Genomic DNA, 21,456 nt, shown 5'->3' with positions numbered 1-21,456 from the left:
TTTGATTCCACACCTATTGTCTCAGAAGGACGGCATCTACTCAATGTCAAGCTTCACTCTCTTCATCTAACAGCCTGGCATATTCTGTTTTGAACCATAGCAGGTCTCAGCTTCCTCAACAAGTTTTGAATGTGATTATGGAAGCCAGAAGACCTAGTACAAGGAAAGTGTACGCAGGAAAATGGAAGAGATTTTTATTTTGGTGTGCAGCAAAGGATTTGGATGTTTCTGAGCCAAATTTGAGTGTGGCTGTTCAATATCTTACTGAGTTATTGGACAAAGGTTTGTCTTTCTCTTCCATTAAGATTCATGCTGCAGCAATTTCAGCTCACTATGATTGTGACCCACCATTGTTTTCTCATCCTTTGTTCAAGCAATTTCTTAGAGGGGCAAAGAATATAAGACCCCACGTAGAGCTCCTACTCCTGCTTGGGACCTCAATTTTGTGTTGGAGAAACTCACTCTACAACCTTTTGAGCCTGCAGCTACTGCTGAATTGAAATATTTGTCATGGAAGACTGCTTTTTTGTTAGCCATTACCTCTGCAAGAAGGGTGTCTGAATTGCAGGCCCTTATGGCCGTTGAGCCTTTCCTGATTTTTCATAAGGATAGGGTATCTTTACGTACTAATCCTTCCTTTATGCCTAAAGTGGTTTCTAGTGTGGCTTTAAACCAAACTATTCATTTGCCTACCTTTTATGCAAATCCCCAAAATAAGGGAAAAGATTTTGCACACTTTAGATGTACACAGGCAATTACGTTATTATTTAAGCAGGACTAAGGATTTTAGGCAGTCTCAGCAGTTGTTTGTTTCTTTTGCTTTGAGTTCTCAGGGCAAGCCTGTGTCAAAACAAACTATTTCTAAGTGGATTGGGTTTTGCATTACTTTCTGTTACTCCCATCATGGCAAGGAGATTCCAGCTGGGATTAGGCCTCATTCCACTAGGGCTACTGCCACTTCAACAGCATTTCTAAGGGGTGGCAACTAAGGATATTTTGGAGGCAGCTACTTGGAGTTCAGTGCATACCTTCTCTAAGCATTACCACCTTCCTCTCTACTCTAAATCTAGGGCTGGTTTTGCCACTGCTATTTTACAGGGCATGTTGTCAGCTCCTGCTTCTTTGTGATTTGCCATCCTCCCTTACCTCTGCTTTGGGATTCTACCCAAGTGTCAGGACTGCAGCAATGTGAGATGAAGAACATAGTACAGTTTTGTACCTACCATAAATGTAGATGTTCGAAGATCCACATTGCTGCAGTCCAATTTCCTCCCTCCTTCCCTCTGTGTTTAGGGGTGGTTGTGGGGGTGGGATTGTACCTTTCTTACTTTGTATATATTGTACATATATTTGGTACAGGGGTGTTTGGTGTGTTGTTGTTTTTTGGTTTGGCCTTATCTTTTTAGGGTCTTCTGACATCTGGGGCAAGAAAAGACTGAGAAAATGACGTCGGTCATGCGCATTTGTACCCTGACGTCCTGACGTCAGACTAATGTGCCTTGACCGACGTCAGCCTTATACTTTGGTATTCGGGCCGACTGGGACAGCGGACTACCCAAGTGTCAGGACTGCAGCAATGTGGATCTTCGAACATCTACATTTATGGTAGGTACAAAACTGTACTTTTTGGGAAAATTCAACCTTTTCCAGTGTTTTTGCAGTCATGGAGTTGAGATACAGATATAGCTATATGTTGAGAGTGTGTGTAGTGGATGCAGGAAGGCTATCCTTCATTACAGTACATCTATGGGCATCTTCTGTGCTATTGTTTGAGGTCATGAGGTGCAAGGGATTGTATTAGTCTCATATTGCAGAAGTCTGAATCTTTGTGTAAAGCCATTGGTCAGAGCAGTGATGCACAGTATAACCAGCCTTCAGCTGAGCTTACCACTGAGGAAAATGTTGCACATATTGGGTTCCCTAACTGGGAATGATTTAAGTTATATGTACAGACCAATTTAACTCTAGGTCCAAGTTTGTGCTTTGTCAACAGAGCCTGCAGGCAGAGTTCTGTGAAATGATAAACCAAATTGTAAAGTGGTATAGATCAGTCAGGCCAACAGTGTTCCAAGAGGCAATTTTAGATAGTAAAAGCAATGGTCCTGCAGCTTCATGCTGACCAAAAAATGTTAATATGGCATGCCTGACAAAAAGCAGAACAAAGTTTATACTTGTTAACCAGGTTACATGGAGACCAAATGGTATCTTATGGTACAAGGCTTATTGGCACTGATGAGCAAAAGTCATGTTGCCATATATGGCAGAATAATGATAGGAGTAGAAGTGAAATGCCAAATGCTTAATTCTTAATTTGCCTAGAAGATTAAAAAAGTTTCCACTAGAAGTTTTTTTCTTGTAGAACAGCACCTCTATGATCTACTACCAAAAAGGAGGTATGCATCCACTATAATAATTTAATTAAGCTTGCACACCTATTTTTTCACGCCATTGCTGATGCAGATCTTTGTCTTTCAAGCAGTCTAAAATTGCTAGTAACCCCTAAGAAGAACAACCTAGCAAAATTATGTAGAAGTTGGTCTGCCAGTACCTTCTCAAGAGTATACCAGTGGGGGTACAAAGAGAAAGTTGTGGTATACATGGAGGAATTTGAAAAGCACAGTACTTCTTCCTAAACTATTATCATGCGTGTTAAAACATATTAGTACCACACTAACCCACACATCTGAGCCATTCTTCTTGAATAAGGCCTCTTACACGTATGCCAAAATGCTTTAGAGACCTTTTGGTATCACATTCTGTAGTATATAGTTTCCATTGCAAGAGTAGATAACCTGAATAGTAAGCAGGATTGAGCTAATTTCCATGAATATATGTGGACTAAGTTGTCATTACTTCAAAAGTAAAATCAGTGTAAATTTCACTAGACAAGGCAGCATTTGTATTGGTGACAATATGGTGATGCAAACTCCACCTAATGAAAAAGGGTGTGTACTACTTGTATAAATCAGGGCTCATATGCAGTGAAGTCCTTGCAGGTAGAATTAGAGTCGTCATTGTGTTTTTTGCCCAAGTACTGTTATAATTCCCCGACACATTTATTAATTACTGACGCATGGCTTCATATATAGGCAGCAAATACTGTCTTTCAGAAAACTTTTGATATTGCAGTCTGATATTATGTTTCCGGGAGATGTAGTAGAGGACATGTGACAAAGACCAAGTTGAAGTTAATGTCCAGAACATATGTGCAATGAGTTGCCGTTACACCAGAGTAAATTTTACCACTAGAGGTTAACATTTTTTTTTACCGTATATAGGGCAAGGCCTAAATTTCATGTACCAGCAAAGATAATATGTTACCATATAAATCAGAATTATTATGCAGTGAAATCCATAAGAGTAGAATGACAGTATTACATGGCTTTGCACCAATTCTTTATCTTTTTGTTTCAGTAAATGAACCTTCTTGGATAGAGTAAAAGTAAGCCCATTAGGAGTATTCCTTTTTAGGGACTATGCTGGAACATTGTTTGATCTTGTGACTTGCTCAGTCATGCAGTAGACAGACGGAGGCGCACTGGAATACAGGAAGCAAGTTTTTAAAAGCTCAGAGCATTAATCCTGTAAAATTCCCTGAAACTGTTCTTATGAATTGTAGAAGTGACAAATGGCCCTCTACTTGGATGCCAAATACAGTCTTTCAGAAGACTTTTGATGTTATAATGTGCAGTTTCCATTGAGGATACATGACCAGTGCTCAAGAGGCAGAGTAAATTGTCTAAAATATATATATATATATATATATATATATATATATATATATATATATATGTATGTGTGTGTGTATGTAATAAGCTGTCATAAATCAGAAGTCAAACTGATATTTCATTAGATAAGGGGACATTTCTCTTATTCCGTTTAGGCTGGAATGTAAGTTTTATATACATGTAAATTCAGCAGTCTGCTCTTTGATGGGTTTGAGGATCTGCTTACAATCGCTCTTCCCCTTGGAAGGAAGAAAAGGGTGGTTATAGGCAGATCCTCAGAATTTGAGGTCTGAAGTATAACCATATACAGCATTTAGTAAAAATGTAACTTAAGAATTTCATTGTGCTTGCTTTTCAGTGAATGAAAAGTCATTTTAAATTAATTCAGTTTATGCGTCCTTTAACATGTCTTTGGTGTGAGGTGTAAATGTTATGTAATTCAGTAGTAATGTATTTAATTAGTTAACTGTGCAAGTAAATTATTGCTTTCCATACCATTCTCGGACATGACCTGGACCACAGGGACAAAGGTAAATGCAGTATATATGAACGGCTTAAAGTAGCCACTCATGATTCTGGGAGGTGGTAGGAGATCAAAATATTTGGAGAAAACCCATGCAGACATGAGAAGAACTTACTAACTTCACAAAGTCAGTAAAATTACATTAACTTGACATTTAGTGTGTTTACTGCTATACCTGTAGGATTGTAATATATGTCTCTGTAGCCTAAAAGTTAATAAATATTTCTGCAATATGTGAACATTCTTGGATGGAATAAAAGCCATGTAGTTTTCAGAGGTCTATAGACTCCTACAATGTCATTTATTCCTTGCTTTCTGTGCTATGCCAAGCCTTCTGTATGTGACCTCTTCCAAAAAAAAATAAAAATTCCACAGTTAATACGCATGCCAAAGAACCAGTTGTATCTGAACATCAGCAAGTCCTGATTCAGAGATAAATTCATTAGCACCCTGTCCTGTAACATGCTCCCCTTACATATTAGAAAGTCCAAACTGTAGTCACATTTAAATTTCAGTTAGATAAGTCAATGGAGACCCCATAAATTTGTCCCAGGAGTCACTGGCTAAAAACCTCTAACTGTGCCAAACTAAACATTGTGACATATGTCTTCCTTATTCATTCAGTGCTTTCCCCTCCCTTTTTGTTCCACTTATCTTTATTTCCAGCTTGGATTATGTTAGAGGGAAGAGAAGTATTCAGTCTTAATCTCACAAATTAACTGTTCCTCTCAGCTTCATCTCCTGAACTAGTAGGTCTCCTTCAAGTTTTTTTCTTTTTACATCGTTGTTAGTTAAGGCTGTAGAGTTTGACATACTTATGGCTTAGTAGTAATGTGTAAAACACTTGTTGGGCAGTCAGTATGTTAAGACTACAGGGTCTTTAAACTGCTTAAAAGCAAAACACTCGTGCAAACTTTAGTTTCTTTTTTGTCTGCTCATTATGAACTTGGAGAACAACATTTGCAGCTGTACTAGCAAAATTTTATTGCCTATAAAACAGTAGTTTCCAGTCTCGCATACGCTGCCCTAGTTTAACAGTAGTATGCAAAAAGAAGTCCAAGCCTTATTCACTGAGGAATATGAACTGGCTTGGAGATAGGGGACATAACAGAAAGCTGACTGTATAACTGTTTCTTTTCTAACAGGAAAGTGACAGAACTGCTGAAGAACTTCTGTGAAAGTAAGCGGATGACAACTGATAAGGTAAGAGTCACAGAAATCTTTTGCATGTATACTTAAGAATCAGAATGAAAATATTGAAGTATACTGTGGCGAGTAACTTTTCCTTAGTATGGTAATATGAGTATTTTTCTAGTGCATGATAACAGTATAAGTTCATTCTCTTAGCATAAATTGTCTTCTGCATGTTCCAAGTTATGGTAAGTGTGAATGATCATTGACAAATTGTAGTACTATATGCTGCAAACATTTGGACCACTTGGCTCCATAAATTTCTTCAGACATGTTCTTTCTCCAAGTGCTGCTATTGCTGTCATGATTCACATTAGCTCGTCTCTCCAGATATTCATCATTCCAACTGCTGCAGTAGTGTTCAAGCTCTATGGGTTGTGTCTTACTCAAGACGCAACAACCTGCTAGTTTCTAAAAGGTCTGACTCCCTCACACACCTTTCCTCTGACTACTGATTTTCCTGCCCAGTCCAGTACTTTCTTGCTGCTTCATGGAGAAGCAGTTCAGCGGCTTTACAGGAGCAGCTTCTGGCCTTCAGCTGCAGTTTTGGCAGATAAGTCACCAGTAGGGAACCCTTCCACACAGAATATTGCCCTTAAAATGCTTTTTATTGCATTAGGGCTTTTTAGTGGCATTGCATTTTTAACAAATCTGCTATCTTTTGAATATCAGAAGTTTCCCATCATGTCATGAGTTGTTTTTAGCTTCTATTTTGGGATCTGTCTTAGTGAAAATGTACTGCTTATGTAAACTTTGAGTTTTATTTCAAAGTTTAATGTTGGGAAGTATTTTATGTGGACAGGAACTATTATGGAGTATGTTAATGCTTGTGTTCACTGTGTGACAACTTACCTGCAATTTTTTTCTGTCAGACTGAACTTTGAGAAGTTTTTGACAGGAATTTAGTATGCTGCTTATACAATACTGTGTTTAAAACACTGTGTATGTGAGTGTAAGTGTGCTGCTTGTGAACTCTGTTTGACAACTTACCCTCTGACTGAATCATTCTGGTAAATCTTATGGCATTTGAAGCATCCTTCTGAGCATAGATACTTAATCCAGTCCTGTTGCAACCGGGGAAAAAAAAACTTGCGAAATAGCCCTTGCTGACTCCAAAGGCTAATCCTGGTGCTCAGAAATCCTTACCTGAAAAAGATTTCATCAGAAACATTCCCGAGGAAGACCCATCTGAGGATTCTGATGTAGACAAGGAAAGGACAGGGCGAGTCCCAAGCCTATTTCTCTTCAAAAGAAATTTGGTCCTTACAACCTTCTTTAGAGGAAATGTCCTTTTGTCTGACTATAGCTAAAATGATTGAGGCTTTTTATGGGAACATATGGATGTTCCCCCAAAACTGAGGAGATGTTATATGTTACAAGTAGGTATACCTCATTCCACTCCCATTCCTTAGTTAGTGCCAGCCTTGGAAGATGTATTTAATGCTGCCTGTAACAAGCTTGATTCTCAACCTTCTGTTCCCAAAAGGCAGATAGACTTGATAAAGCTCGTCAAACTCATAAACATTTGTTTTCCCAACTTCGGTATGACCCTGCGGCCATATTCACATCTTTGCAAATTGGGAACAGACTGTTGGTGTCCTCCAGTCCTTCTCCTGTGGTAAAGGAAGGAAAGGTATTGGATAAATTTGATATGAGAATATTTTTCTGTTTTTCTGCTTTGTGTTTAGAATTCTTAAAGGAGAACTACACCCACAGACTCAAAAAAAATGTTTATTTCATCATGGTTTGGCGTTTCCTACATTTTAACACCACTCTGGGACTATTTATAGTGTTTTAAATATTTTTATACATGATTTCTGAGTCTGACCACATGGGGTCTGGCATCTTGAAGTAATTCTGATTGTTTAGTCTGCCTCTAGGTATCCCACAATGCAGTACTTATCTGTAAAAAAATGCACCCCACAGGCCTCTTTCTTCCTGTCACTGCATTGATTTTACGTGCATACACTGCTGTCTTTGTCAGTTTTAAGTAACATCTCAGGCTGTTCAATGACTACTTAAAACACAAGCAGTGCAAATGCCCCAGAACAGATTTTCAAAGTGCCTTTTACTACTACTCCTTTTTAGAATGGCTAAACTGCAGTCTTTTGTGAAACCTGAATTGTACTACTTTGACTCATCTCCCATCCCCCTTCACACCTAACTTCCGTAGCTGTCAGAGTGCTAAGGGTAATTTGAGATGTTACCTACTGTGATTGACAGCTCACAGCAGGAGACTTGACTTGTGTACTGTTTCCTTGTTCTAGCCTTTACTTTCTGTATGGGTGGGGGTAGGACCGGGGAACTGAGACATCACAGCATGGGTGTTTTTTTTTAGGATGGTAGTGGTGATGTCAGTTTGGGGAGGGAAGTGGCCAGAAAACTATCTGTATTCACTGGCCTTGATGACATCAGTGAATTGGAGACTGCAGCAAGCATGTCCAGGGTGGGACAAAAGTTTTTTGAAAGTGAAACTACCACAGTGCAGTAAGGTACTGTTCTAGTGGAGAGAAACGGTCAATTTAAAATATTTTAAATGCTGTATTGTTGTTTGTTCATAGCAGGGAGGGTAAATAGGGAGAAAAAAGCCAGAGAAGTTGAGCATTTAATAATAGAATCCCATTGTTGTCCTTTAACTATCTATCAGACTGTTATGTAGAAGTTTGTTGACCTATAGACAGATTGAGAGACTTAACTGATATATGTCCCTTGAAGGTAGTACCTACCTGAATTCTCTTGTTCCTAACATACCTTAAGGAATGTGCATGATTGTGCAGCTACTGTGTCTGGGGTCACTGATACTGCTACACTATTGTGGAGGTGTGCTTTGGAACATAAATGTTTTCTGATTAGGTAAAGCTGAAATCTTAAATTCAGCTTTACATACATCTGATATTTCAAGCATGGGCATTAATGCCCTTTCTAACCTGTTCATATACCAAAACAGTTGTTCCAATAGTAAGTGTTCGGGTTGTTCATAAAAATAGAAAACAAGTGCTTGCTTTAATATGTTGTTGTGTCTTTCGGCTTTTCCTGGTTAGGGGTCGCCACAGCGGCACTCCAGTCCGCTAATGATTGGTTGTTGATTTTTACGTACCGAGTTACCAGCCCTGACGCACAACCTTCAACGAAGGTACACCCATTCACGTATGTCTCCACGCAGAAGATGCTCTAGCTGAGAATCGTTAGTGCACTTCTCATTCCAATAAAATCTACTACACACGTTTTCTGATGATTCTGTCCTACTTTTTGGTAATCCCAAACATTCCCAAAGGTAGTTGTCTCCAAGTGTCTTGTATGTGGTCTCCTCGTAAGTATCTATATGTGACACTTTAAAAGTTCAAATATTTTAGTCTTTCATAATAACTTAAATTTTCACATTCATGGATGCCCTTGATATATCATTTCTGATTTCCTAGACTTTTTATACAACCTAGAGATTTGTAACTGTCATTAACATGTTGGCTGATAAGATTAGAAAAACTCAAAGCTGGATCTACCCATATACCCAAGCCCTTAAATGAATCCACAGTTTCAATCACTGTGTGCTGTATTAAGTATTCACTTTTCAGTTTGTCTCCAAAGTCTGATATGCTTTGTTTTTGATGTATTTATCAGCATAGTATTCTCCTGTGCCCAAATGGTCAATTTAGTCAAGTTCTTTTGCAGACATGCCCTATCTGTAACACATATACTCAGTTTACCAATTTCAAGCCATCTGCATACAGACTAGAACACCTCAGCTGAAAAAGATAGATCTGAGAGATACCATATAAACAAGTATGGGCCTAGGACAGAGCCCTGCAGGATACTTGACTATAACCAAAACTTTTACTTGTGTAGTTGCTGTATGATACTTGCCATGTCCTATTTGTAAGCCATGAAGCTATCCATCGTATCAAGAGTGTATCAATAACTAGTTCTAATTTATTGATCAATGTTTTGCATATGACCTTGTTAAATACTGAAGTTAAAACTATATAAATCGCATCACAGCACAATTTTTCATTCATAGCTGTTGTAGTGCATAATGTTACAGGCGGTAATAGATCTATTTTCAATGTCTGCATGCAGATATATGCTTTCAAGTCCCAACCTTTCTAGTTCTGACAATAGCTTATCCAATATTACATTTTCCATTATTTTTTCTGCAGATATATGGTTTCATAGGTTCATAAGTGTGTACTAGGTCAACGGCCCTGGAGCTTTCACAAGCCTAGCCCATAGAAGTGCCCTGGCATCATGCCGCCGTTAGTTCCTGGAGCCTCTATCAAGCAGAGCCACTGGAGTGATCCCCGGGGTGAACTTTCTATTTCCCATCCACACATCAAGGTTTCTCTTGAAAAGGGCCGGTGAGGTGCTCTGTTTGACATGTATAGGAAGTCTTTTCCGGAGCATGGGCAGTCTTTGGGTTATGAACCTGTCCCTCCAGCATGTTCTGTTGATTGTGGTAATGAGGTTGAGGTCCCTGGAGCGTGTGGTGTGGAGGGATTGGGATTTCTTTAGGTGTAACATTTCTAACAGGGCTGGGTCAGAAATGGCTTTGTAAGTCAAGCAGAGATTGCCTCTTAATAGACTATATAAGACAGAGAAAAGCTGGAGGTTTTTTTTGAGTCTGCTGTCCATGTCGGGCATGTGTTTAAGGCCTAGGATCCTCTTCGTGAGGTACTTTTGTGGCCTTTCCAGCTGTTGCAGATGTTTAGTGAGGTACATGCCAAATGGGGAATTATATTCAATGATTGGTCTAATGAGGGAAAAGTAGAGAGAGAGATGATGACCTCTTTCTTCCTGGATGCAAAACCCTTGGTAATGAGGTGTGCCACATAGAAGGACTTTCTGACCACAGTGGCAATGTGGTGGTTGAGGGAGAGGTTGCTGTCAACCTGTCTCCCCACATCTCTTATAATGCCTTCAGTGTTCAGTGGGCTACTATCAGTGTGGTAATTAGTGGGAACTGAGTTTCCCCAAAAGGAATGACTATGCATCTTTTGGCATTAAGCTTAAGGCCATGGTTTTGACACCAGTCGTTGGTCTCAGTGAGGCCTTTCTGTAGGATGTCTACATCACTTGGGGAGTTAATAATGGGCTCCCAGCTTGCAAACTTGGCAGCCAGAGTCCCTCTGTGTTGGCCTGGACTTCTGAGAAGTAGATGCCAAACAGAAGAGTACCCAGGACTCTATCCCTGTGGGACTCCACTCATGACTGGTCGGCAGTCTGACTTGGAGTCTGCTACTTTCACACTGTGGGTTCTATCTGTGGGCCAATTTACAACCCACCTAGTGATATAGGGGTGGATGCCTAGTTTGGTGAGTCTATCAATAATTTTTGAGTGAGGAATGGTGTCAAAGACCTTGGCCAGATTGAGGTAGGCAGTATGAACTGCCTTGCCTTCATCCACAGCTCTGGTGTCTGACTCAAAGAAGTCATCCAGGTTGAGCAGTCTCAGCCTTTCCAATTCTGACAGTAACTTATCTGATATTACCTTCTCCATTATTTTTCCACAATATGAAAGTAGATTTTAGGGACTGTATAACTGAGTTTGTCCTACTCTCCTTTCCCTTAAAGGCATATTTAATATGTGTATGTCTTCATCCTTGAGGAATTTCCCCATATTGATGATGTCCATTTCATTCTTCCTCAACATATGGGTTATGGATCTGACCTTGGGTCCGACTCTTGCCACATTTCACAGACTATCAGATCCAGCTCTCAAGCTCCTCTCTCTAACTACAATGCCATTGTCTGTGCACAGTACCTCAGATCTCATTTGCCGCCATCTTGCACAGACGCAGATCCTCTCTCAGAGGAGCATCTTTAAAAGCTAGTTTGAGTTTTGTGTGTGCGCTTTTCTTTTGAAATCTCTTTATGAATTTAAAATAATTTTAGATATAATTTTTTTATAGCTTCTCCCTACTTTATTCTCGTAGCTTTGTGGAATTCTGTGCCATTAGTCCTCCTACCTATGTAAAGTAAAATTTCTTGCATACTATTCTTGGTACTTTCTTCTTTCTTTCTTTCTTTCCTTACTTTTTCTACCCCATTATCATGTATTTTCCACTACTGTTGGTGGTGGTCTCTTCCTGTTTTAAAAAAAAAAACTTTTTTTTTTTTTTTGAGTTATGGCTGAGAAGCTGACAGGTTAAATAAAATGCACTTCCTGTGGGTATAAAATCCCAAATTTGGATGCCCACAGGGAATGCATTTACTGTTTAAGGGCAGGACATCTTAATACAAACTGCACTATTTGCACTGCACTCAACTTGAGGGCTGTTCCATATAGGAGGAATAAGTTAGTTCTCAAAGGGTTATTGCTGTGTAGTACTTCCTCCTCCAGAGTTGGACCCTCAGCAAACATCATAAGGCTCTGTTGGAGCATAGGAAAAGGTCCCCTCCTAAATCTTCAAAGACTCCATTGACCTCAGAGCCTCCACAAAAAATGCAAAGATCTTTGGATCCTGTTTCATCTGACCTGAAGAAAACAACTTTGGATCCTAAGACCTCTTATCTGATAGTTTTTTCAAGTTAGTTCTCCTACTCAACCTATGGATCCAAAATCTTTGGATCTGACTTCTGGAATTTCTAAAACGCCTAGAGCTTGCTCACCCAAGTTTATTGATCCAATTTCTCCTCTGCTTCACAGCCCCCCTCGAATATATTCTAAGGAAACATTCTAGGCCTCAGTCCACTACCTTATCTGTCAGGTACTCCAGGGGTCTTTCTGAAGTAGAAGTGGGTAGGATGATGAAGTTCCTCATAGTTCAGATCCAGATGGGGGGTTATACCAGCTCCATCTCCCTTCGAATCCATGAGCTTCCCTTCCACGTCCCATGTAGTTGTATCTCCTTTGTAGTTGTATCTCCTTTTCCGATCCATCCTTTGGTTTTAGAGCCCTCTGATCCAAGAGTTCTGAGAGAACCAGTGTCAGAGCCGAAGAGGGTTTCATCTTCAACTCTGACAGTTTCCCCTAACTAGTTCTGCTCGTGTACCCTTGGCTTGGGATGTGTCTCAGAGTCGAAGAATCAGAGTTGGATCCCTGGGGCCGGGATCTACTTCACTGCTGTCAGAGCCATCCTTGCCCCTAGGAGCCTCGGTGCTACATAGATCTGGTCTGGCTTTCTCCTTGAGACACAGATCCAGACAGAGTGCAGCTTGTCTGCTCTGGAAGTCTCAGCTCCTGTGTGATTAACCATGGCTTTTACTGGTCTGTATGCCTTCAAGGTAATGGAGAGGGTGCTCTCTCATCCGAGAGACCCGGTCTCTCATATATCTTTGGATCCTACATTTCTTGCCCCATGGTTCTGAGCTCTGATCCCATCAGACCTACTCTGTAGGGACAGCCAGTACCAAGTAGCATTCTGACAGTTCCCTTAGAAAACTACTCTTCTTTGTTCACCTCCCCAGAGTATCTTGCTGAGGAGGTTCCCCATAAGAGAATATGTAAAAAGAAGGCACATGGATTTTACCTTAAAATCTGTCATAGAAGGTACAGACTTTAATGAGGAGGAGAGGTCCCTTGGATCACCACCTGATGTCTCATTTGCAGACATTTTGGAGAGCCTTAAACAGAAAGATGTTTGATCTTCAGATAATAGTTCCCCTGAGGAGTCAGTATTTCTGGAATCTTTTGGTGCTGGCCTGTCTATGTCTTGGGTGACTCCTTAGCTAATGAGTTTATCAACCTCTTCTCTCACCAGGCATGGAAGGAACTGGATTCTGTTGAACCAATCCCATGTCGTTCAGATAAGATTGTGGCTCCTCCAAAAGACAAACCTCATTCGAGCAGAGGAGTCCTTGTTGATGCAGTGGTGGTGGCAGCCACTAAAATGGAGCTACTAGAACAAGAGCCCCTTTGTTCATCCCTCTGACAGAGAGTCTGGGGCATTGGACAGGTTTGGAAAGTATGTATTTGCTTCAGTGACCTTTGCTTTGAGGTCCCTGAATTATGTGGTGCACTTTACAAGGCTGCAGCGGGACTTGACTAAGGAACTCTAAAAATCCATCTTGAAGTCCGTGTCTGCATAAGACTAGAAAAGACCATCCTCACAGCTGGCCACTCTGTTACCTATTTCCATTGCATCCATGAGGTTGATTTTCCCATGTTGCAGAGGGTATCTCATTGGAGGCCAATTCAGGCATTGACATACGGAGACGTGCCTAGATGCAAGTATGTATCTTTCCAGAGCCTTTCAAGTCTTCTTTCATCAGTGCTCCTTTTGATGGAACATCCTTGTTTGGCCCTTCTGTGAAAGAAAATCTTTCCCACAGTGAGCAGGAAGGGAAGACTCTGTGTTCTGTAAGGATTTACTTTTCTACCCCTTGACTGTCCTTTTCATGGATTAAAAGGGGGCAAGAAAATGTGGTTCCATAAATCCCAGGGATATTTACAGGATTCTCATGGATATATCTCCTTCAGAGGCAGAGGAGAGGTTTCAAATGGAAGGCGCCATCCCCATGGCAGAGGAGGCCTGCAGAACCAGGGTTTCTGAGATTCCTTTCTGGACAGATCCTTTCAGTGCTCCTGAAGGTATACCCAACTGCTCACCTCTGGAGGCATTCGGGAAACACTTATCCTTGCACCCAGACACCTGGGCTACTATAACAAAAGATTCTTTGGTGCTAAAAATAATATCCAGAAGTTATTTCATTCCATTTTCTCCCACGCCCACATCCAAAAGAAGAAAGCTTCCAAACGTCCCATCCAGTCAGAGAGAAGCTGCAACTCAAGAGATTCAGAAGCTGCTGGACATGAGTCCTCCAAGAGGTCCCACTAGACCCAAGAGGATTCAGAACTTACTTGATGTTCTTTTTATGCCAAAAAAGACAAGGAACATGAGACCAGTTTTAGATCTAAGCAATCTGAACCAATATGAGAGGAAATCATAGTTCTGAATGGTCACGGTTCAGTCTATTCTATGTCTTTTACACAAAGATGATTGGATTTGCTCAGTCAATCTTCAGGACACATACTATCACATCAAAATAAACAGATGCTCCTGAAGATACTTGCTCTTTCATTTGGGAGTCGGTCACTATCGGTTCAGAACCCTACATTTTGGACTCACCACAACCCCCAGGTGTTTACCAAGTGTATGGCAGTAATAGCAGCTCAACTGAGACTGCAAGGATTCCGAGTGTTTCCATACTTGGACGATTGGCTCCTCACCATCCCAACCAGGCATCTACTTGAACAGTCCAGGGACTATTTGCTCCAACTTTGCCAAACACTAGGCATTACAGTCAACATTTACAAATCCAAACTACAACCGGTGCAGAGCCTGGAGTTCACTGGTGCTCATTTAAACACAAGTCAGAATGCTTTTCTGCCTCCTGATCATATGGAGAGAAGCTGTTGAACCTGGGACTTGATTGTTTCTCATCCTGCTCCTTCAACCAGACTTGTCCTTCAGGTTCTGTGTTCCATGGCAGCATCTGTTAGCACTTTACTTTATGCGTGTTGTGTAACGGACTGTAGCTGTCTTTTCTTTGCAGTCAAACTTACTCCAGTATGTAGAAGTCATTTTCATTGGTGAATCCAGTCGGAAGACATTTACAGAGGTCTCCCATTTGTTTTTTATCAACCAATAGCCATGGTGACAACAGAAAACAGCCAACTAGGATGGGGAAATTTCTTGGGAAAGGTGGTCCAAAGCATGTGGTACCCCCAAGAGACCAGTCCGCATATCAGCGTCCTGGAGTTGAGAGCAGCCCTTTAAGCATTGCAGGCATTTCATGATACCCTCCCTCTGAGGACTGTTGTGATTCAAACTGACAACATGTCCTTTGTCTGACACATCAACAAGACAGGGGGACCCCTGTCTTTTATCTTCTGTGTCAAGAAGCTATGAGAGTGTTGTCCATTTTCATTCTTCCTCACCTCCTCTCCCACTTCCCCCCTTCCTGTCATCTACTGGAGTGACCTGATGGACTTTTTGAAATCTGTTGTTCTAGGTTTGAACCCTGGTTCTGTTACCATTCTCTCCCTTTTTATATTCTAATATTTTTTAGCATCAATCTCAGTCTGAGGCATTGTGGGCAGACAAAGGCATTATTGTTAGAGGGAGGAGCTCGACAGTTGGATCTGAAAGTCTGTGGAGTGCAGCAGTCAGATTCGTATCCCATACATTGAGGAAAAATAAAAATGGACAACACTGATGCATAGTTTTGGTGAGTACATAACTTTAATAGTTATACAACCTACTAAATAATAGATATAGTGGTACTGTAAGTTCTTGCTGAAGTGTTCTGTGGTCATTATTACTAATTCTCTCTCATCCCTATACTTAGAATCAAGTTTGCATAGTTCATGTTTAGTCTAATTTAATTTGATTTTAGTATCTGAGGTTTCCTGGATGGCAGTAGGACAACTTATCACCCCCCTTTGTGGTGTCCCACTGTTTTGCGTAAGATTTTGTAAATCTAATTATAAGCTGTTGTGTTTGAAAAATTTTAGAATCTACACACAGTTTATCAATACATATATATATATATATATATATATATATATATATATATATATATGTCTTTACTCCTTCCACATCTTGTACATCTATAACATTTCCTGTTGTGCTCAATATCTTTGTATACATTTTTCTCAAATTTTTCTTGATTTTTGTCTTGCAGTGTGTTTAATTTGTTTGTTCAGCTTATTTCAGTTTTCAAAGTTGCAATTCTGCATCTTTTCCATTTCTTATATTTTTTTTGTCACCTTAATCAAGTATATTGTTCTCATGGAGATGTATCTTTCTGATGCTGTGTGGGTTTACCCTTCTAACTCTCCAGTTTGTCCGGCCAGATTTCCAAATATTTTCAGTCCCTCTAGGTGCATCTGATGTGGCTGCAGGAACATCTGCCATAAAAGTGACGTCTGCACGAACCAGCCCTCAGAACTTTTCAGCCGCCAGGTGCTCCTGCTTTCTGTGGACGTCGAATTGGAAAAGATTCAGTTAAACACTGCGTTGCAGGTTCTTTCAGTCCTATTTTGTTATTAATTATAGTCTGATAATGTCATCTGGTAAGGGCAAGTGTGGTCAGCAGATTCCCCACAAAGACACGCATGACCAGTGTCTCTTTTGTCTAGGCAGGAAACACGACCACGAGAACTGTGCCATTTGCCGATAGTTTGTCCCTAAGACCTTATGCTGCCATTTGCAGGCCTTGCACTTGTATTTGGAGAATCAGTGCTTGAAACAAATAGAGTTGGGGATGGAGGCTGCACCCGACACCCCGTCTGAACCACCTAGGAAAAGGGCCAAGTCTTCGTGGCCTACTTCGTCTGCTGCACCTCTGTCTGCTGTACCTCAGTCTGTAGACGATGTCAGCTTGACTGAGGATCTGGCATCTGCTGGTGTACATAAAGCAGGTATCTCGGAGGAAGCTGTACAATCTCGAGTGGACAATACATCCACAGAGGATTTACCGACGCCTGCCTTAGTTGCCGGGAGGTAGGAACCAGTATTCACTAGAGGCCCATCGGACACTGCGTGTCATTCCGACGCCTGACCCTAGTCATGTTCCTAGCCAGACGCTAGCAAGGCCTTTAAAGAAAAAACAAGACCTCACTCCCACCTCTGAAAGCATGTCAGATTGGCCTTCTGCAGAACCCTCTGTCACTGCTCCTCCCCTCCTTAGCCCCAGACCTCCAACCCAGGAGAGGAGTGTAGATCAGCCTGAAGAAGAGGAACTGGCTGATACTTGTGAGGACTGTTTCTTACTCCTCCCAGATATCATCCCCCATGGGATATGGATCTCCTGAGGAGGGCTCTGTTGAACCTGACTCTCCTGTAGAGGATCTTACCTTTGGGGAAACTGTTAATAAACGACCACTTTAAGTGGCAATCCTCGGATATGTCTGATGTACAAAAAAGGTTTTATGCCCTTATTCAAATGGACTCTCCCAGTCCTTCTGCCATTCCTCCAATCCAACTTACATTCTTGAATGCTTTTGCCTCAGCCTCCATTAGCCCAGACTCCCAACCTCCAGCCCCATGTAGAGCAGACAGACTCTATAAAGTCCCTGAGATGGAGAAATTTCTCTTTAAATGCCCTCCTGCTGATCCTGCCACTATTTACATCTCTACGGACAGTGCCTCCAAGTTACTGCCTACCACTACTATCCTTCCTGCTGTTAAAGACAGCAAGACCATGGAAAGGTTGGGAAAGAGAATTTATACATCTACTACCCTCTCATTTAAAGTCACCAACTACCAAACTCATGACCAAGTACTCCTTAGCTCTGCTGGACATAGCCACTAAAGATTTAGGCTATTGGGCCAAGGGCCTACGTAAGCCTAGCCAACAAGGTTCCCTGGCTTATGCCACCCAAGAAAGTTATTTTCCTGTGCCACTGTCGAGCAGAGACACAGAAGTGATCCCCGGGTGTATTTCCTATTTCCCATCCACTCATCAAGATTTTTCTTGAAGAGTGCTAATGAAGAACTTTGCTTGACATAGATGGGTAGCCTGTTCTAGAGTATGGGAAGTCTCTGGGACAGGAATCTGTCCCTCCAGCATATCGTGTTTATTGTGGTGACAAGGTTTAGGTCCCTAGAGAGTGTAGCTCAGAGGGATTGGGATTTCTTTAGATGTAGCATGTCCAACAGCTCTGGGTTTGACATAGCTTTATATGTTAGGCAGAGATCACCTCATAGTAGGCGATATGCTATGGAGTAAAGCTGGAGTTTTTTGAGACTGTCTGTGTATGGTATTTGTTTGAGGCCAGTAATCCTCTTTGTGAGGTACTTCTGTGGCCTTTCCAGCTGCTGCAGATGTCTTGTGAGGTACATTCCAAAAGGGGAATTGTACTCTGTAATGGGTCTAATGAGTGTCGAGTAGAAGGGAACAATGACCTCTTTTTTTTCCTGGATGAGAACCATTTTATGATGGTGTGCCACGTAGGACTTCCTGACTACTGTGGCGATGTGACTATCAAAGGAGAGACTACTGTCCACCTGGGTCCCTAGGTCTCTTATCACAAATTCGGTGTTAAGTAGATTGCTGCATATGTGGTAGTTAATGGGTCCAGAGTTTTTACCAAAGGGGATGACACTGCACATTTTGGCATTGAGCATGAGGCCATGGGTCTGACACCAGGCATTTGTCTGAGCATGGCCCTTCTGTAGGATGTCCACATCATTTGGGGACTTGACTATGGCTCCTAGTTTGCAGTCATCTGCAAACTTAGTTACCCAGAGGCCTTCTGTGTTAGCCTATACTTCAGAGAAGTATATACCAAACAGGAGAGGTCCCAAGACTGAACCCTGTGTTACTCCACTTGTCACTGGTTTGAGGTCAGATTTGGAGTCTGCAACTTTTACAGTGTGGGTTCTGTCAGTCAGCTAGTTGGCAACCCATCTTGTGACGTAGGGATTTATACCTAGTTTAGTGATTTTAGCTGTAATTCCAGAATGGGGGATGGTGTCAAAAGTCTTGTCGAGGTCAAGATAGGCTGTGCGAACCAACCTTACCTTCATCTATGGCTTTGGTGACTGCCTCAGAGAAGTCGATCAGGTTCAAGAGGTATGATCTGCCTTTCACAAACCCGAACTGGGTGGATCCAGAGTTTGGAGGTTACCAATGTCTTTGTTTATGAGTTACATGATGATACCATCCATGGCCTTGCAGACCAGGCTCGTCAGGCTAATAGGGCAATAGTTCCCGGGATCAGTGGTGGCTCCCCCTTTGTGGAATGCAATAACTGTTGCTGTGTGCCATTCAGTGGGCATAAAGCCTGATGCAAGGCTATTATTGAACATGGTTCAATGTTTGTATTGTTTGTGTAACTTCAGCACTTTGTTTGTATAACCTGAGCACTGATCCAGGCCATCTTTTTTTGGAGAAGGTTCCCTGCACCCTAGTAAGCAGGGGTGTGCAGATAGAACTTGTCTGATTGAAGACTGCTGGAAAAGGGCTCAGTTTTGAGCTTTTTTCTGGTTAATTGGGTAACTTGTTTAAATCAGTTTATTCATTTTCTATTGTTTTTTATATATATATATATATATATATATATATATATATATATATATATAAAAATTGCACTTTATTCATCTGCTTTTACTGTATTTGTGTTTCTTCCTACTTTTATTACTGGGGCATTGACTACAACTCTGATCTGCGATATATAACAATAAGTATCCTTTTCTGTGCTTTTAAACTGTTTTTTGAGGGTATCTGCTTTATTTTCTGAAAAAAAAAATGTGTGTGTGTGTGTATATATATATATATATATATATATATATATATATATATATATATATATATATATATATATATACACACACACACACACACATATATATATATATACATATACATACATACATACATATATATATATATATATATATATATATATATATAAATATATATATATATATATATATATATATATATATATATATATACACACACACACACACACACTTGCTTTCCCGCCTTTCTAAGCCTAGTATAGTCCAGTTTTCAGGTTAGTGCCGAATTGAGGGCTGTATTACACATCTCTGTGTTTGCCCATACCTTACTTGGATAGAAGGAAGTTTCTCTGTTCACCTGTGAGAGAGGGGAGCTTTGAGCAGCCTATCTGTCCCTGGAGGAGTGGTTTCAGTCCAGAAATTAGTAGTTTATTGGCCATTTTGGGCTAATTTCTATCTCTTTCGTTTCCCTGCTATAAATACTGTATTTACCCGGTTTTGTGCGCCATTTAGCTAGAGTAGAACTATTCCCGGCTTCACAAAGTCTTCTCTTCATTTTTTCCCTTGGAACTAAACAAACTTTCAACTTAAGCACTCAAGCCATTCATTTCTCAGCCCGGCACTTGCTCAAACCTATAGCAAGCACTTATAAATCCTGGCACTAGACTCTCCTGTACTGTACAGAAGGACAAGGCTCTCCATTCTACCTTACCAGCCATCCAGTAAAGCAGTTCACTGTACCTATCCAGGCATGTCCAAAGGGCAGTTTCAGGTGTACTATCCAGTCCAACTGGTGAATCTTGGCATTTTGAGGCAATGTTACAACTGCCTCATGTACACAGACAACCCCCTCCTCCTACCACCAAACACTAATACATGCGAGAGATGCAGTTATACAGCCAAACTAGAGGCTAAGCTCTCTCAACACAAGACTGGATTAGACAGTCAAGAGGAGAAGGGAAATACTTGCATTACACCACCAGTCTTACATAGACCCATTAAACCAGCACCGGCAAAAAACTCACATAAAATACATGAAAATATACTTAGAAGCTCTAAATAAAAATCTGCAAAACCAACAGAGACCTCCAAAGCAAACATCCAAGCAACCTCCGCTTCCCAACACAAGCCATGAAACACATACTTCACAAAACCATTGTGCCATGCAATCACAGCCCTTTAGGCAAAATAACATACCCAACATACTAGTAATAGGTGACTCTATAGTCAGGCACACTGACATCCCACTCACTAGGCTGAATAAGGAGAGGGTTATTGTTAGCTGCCTGTCGGGTGCCAGGATCCGCCACTTAACACAAGCACTCAGGTCACTCCAGAACAAGTACAAATATGAGACTGTCATTGTCCATGTTGGTGTGAATGACCTGAGACGTACCTCCCCGGACTACATGAAGTGAGACATGGAAGAGCTCTCTGATCACGTAGCCCAGGCCGGTATGACCGTGACCATGAATAGCATTCTGCCCTCACCAAGAATACCACGGTATAAAGAAAAAATTCTCAATTTCAACAATTGGCTAAGTTTCTGGTGTCATTCAAAGGGGATCCAGTGTCTGTCCGCCTGGGATGACATGCTCGACAAGCCATGCTGCTTTGCTAGAGACGGCTTGCACCTGTCACCCTTGGGCTTTCGAATGCTGGCCAAGGCTCTTGCCAGCCCCTAGTGCCTTTTTTAGGCAAGGCTCAAAAGACAAACCCACCCACCGTAAGTAACACAAGTAACAAAAAACTGAGGGTAATGCTACTCAATGCCAGAACTCTAAACCTCAAAATGCACACACTCGGGGCACTCCTCAGTATGGAGAAA

General features: G+C 41.1%; 1 protein-coding gene across 1 annotated transcript in view; it reads left to right on the top strand.

Moving 5' to 3' along the window:
- LOC122810712 (syntaxin-binding protein 2-like) overlaps positions 1-21,456 on the top strand; it is a 1,751,886-nt gene that overhangs the window by 963,102 nt on the left and 767,328 nt on the right. Inside the window, exon 12 of the mRNA XM_044082277.1 lies at positions 5,397-5,454. Coding sequence (XP_043938212.1) covers positions 5,397-5,454 — 58 coding nt within the window. The remainder of the gene's footprint in view (positions 1-5,396; positions 5,455-21,456) is intronic.

This window comes from Protopterus annectens, chromosome 9.part0 (assembly GCF_019279795.1).
Source record: "Protopterus annectens isolate FY-2018-M chromosome 9.part0, PAN1.0, whole genome shotgun sequence".
NCBI lineage: Eukaryota > Metazoa > Chordata > Ceratodontiformes > Protopteridae > Protopterus > Protopterus annectens.
Note: the sequence above shows the minus strand (reverse complement) of the source record. Positions and strands in the feature narration are given on the sequence as shown.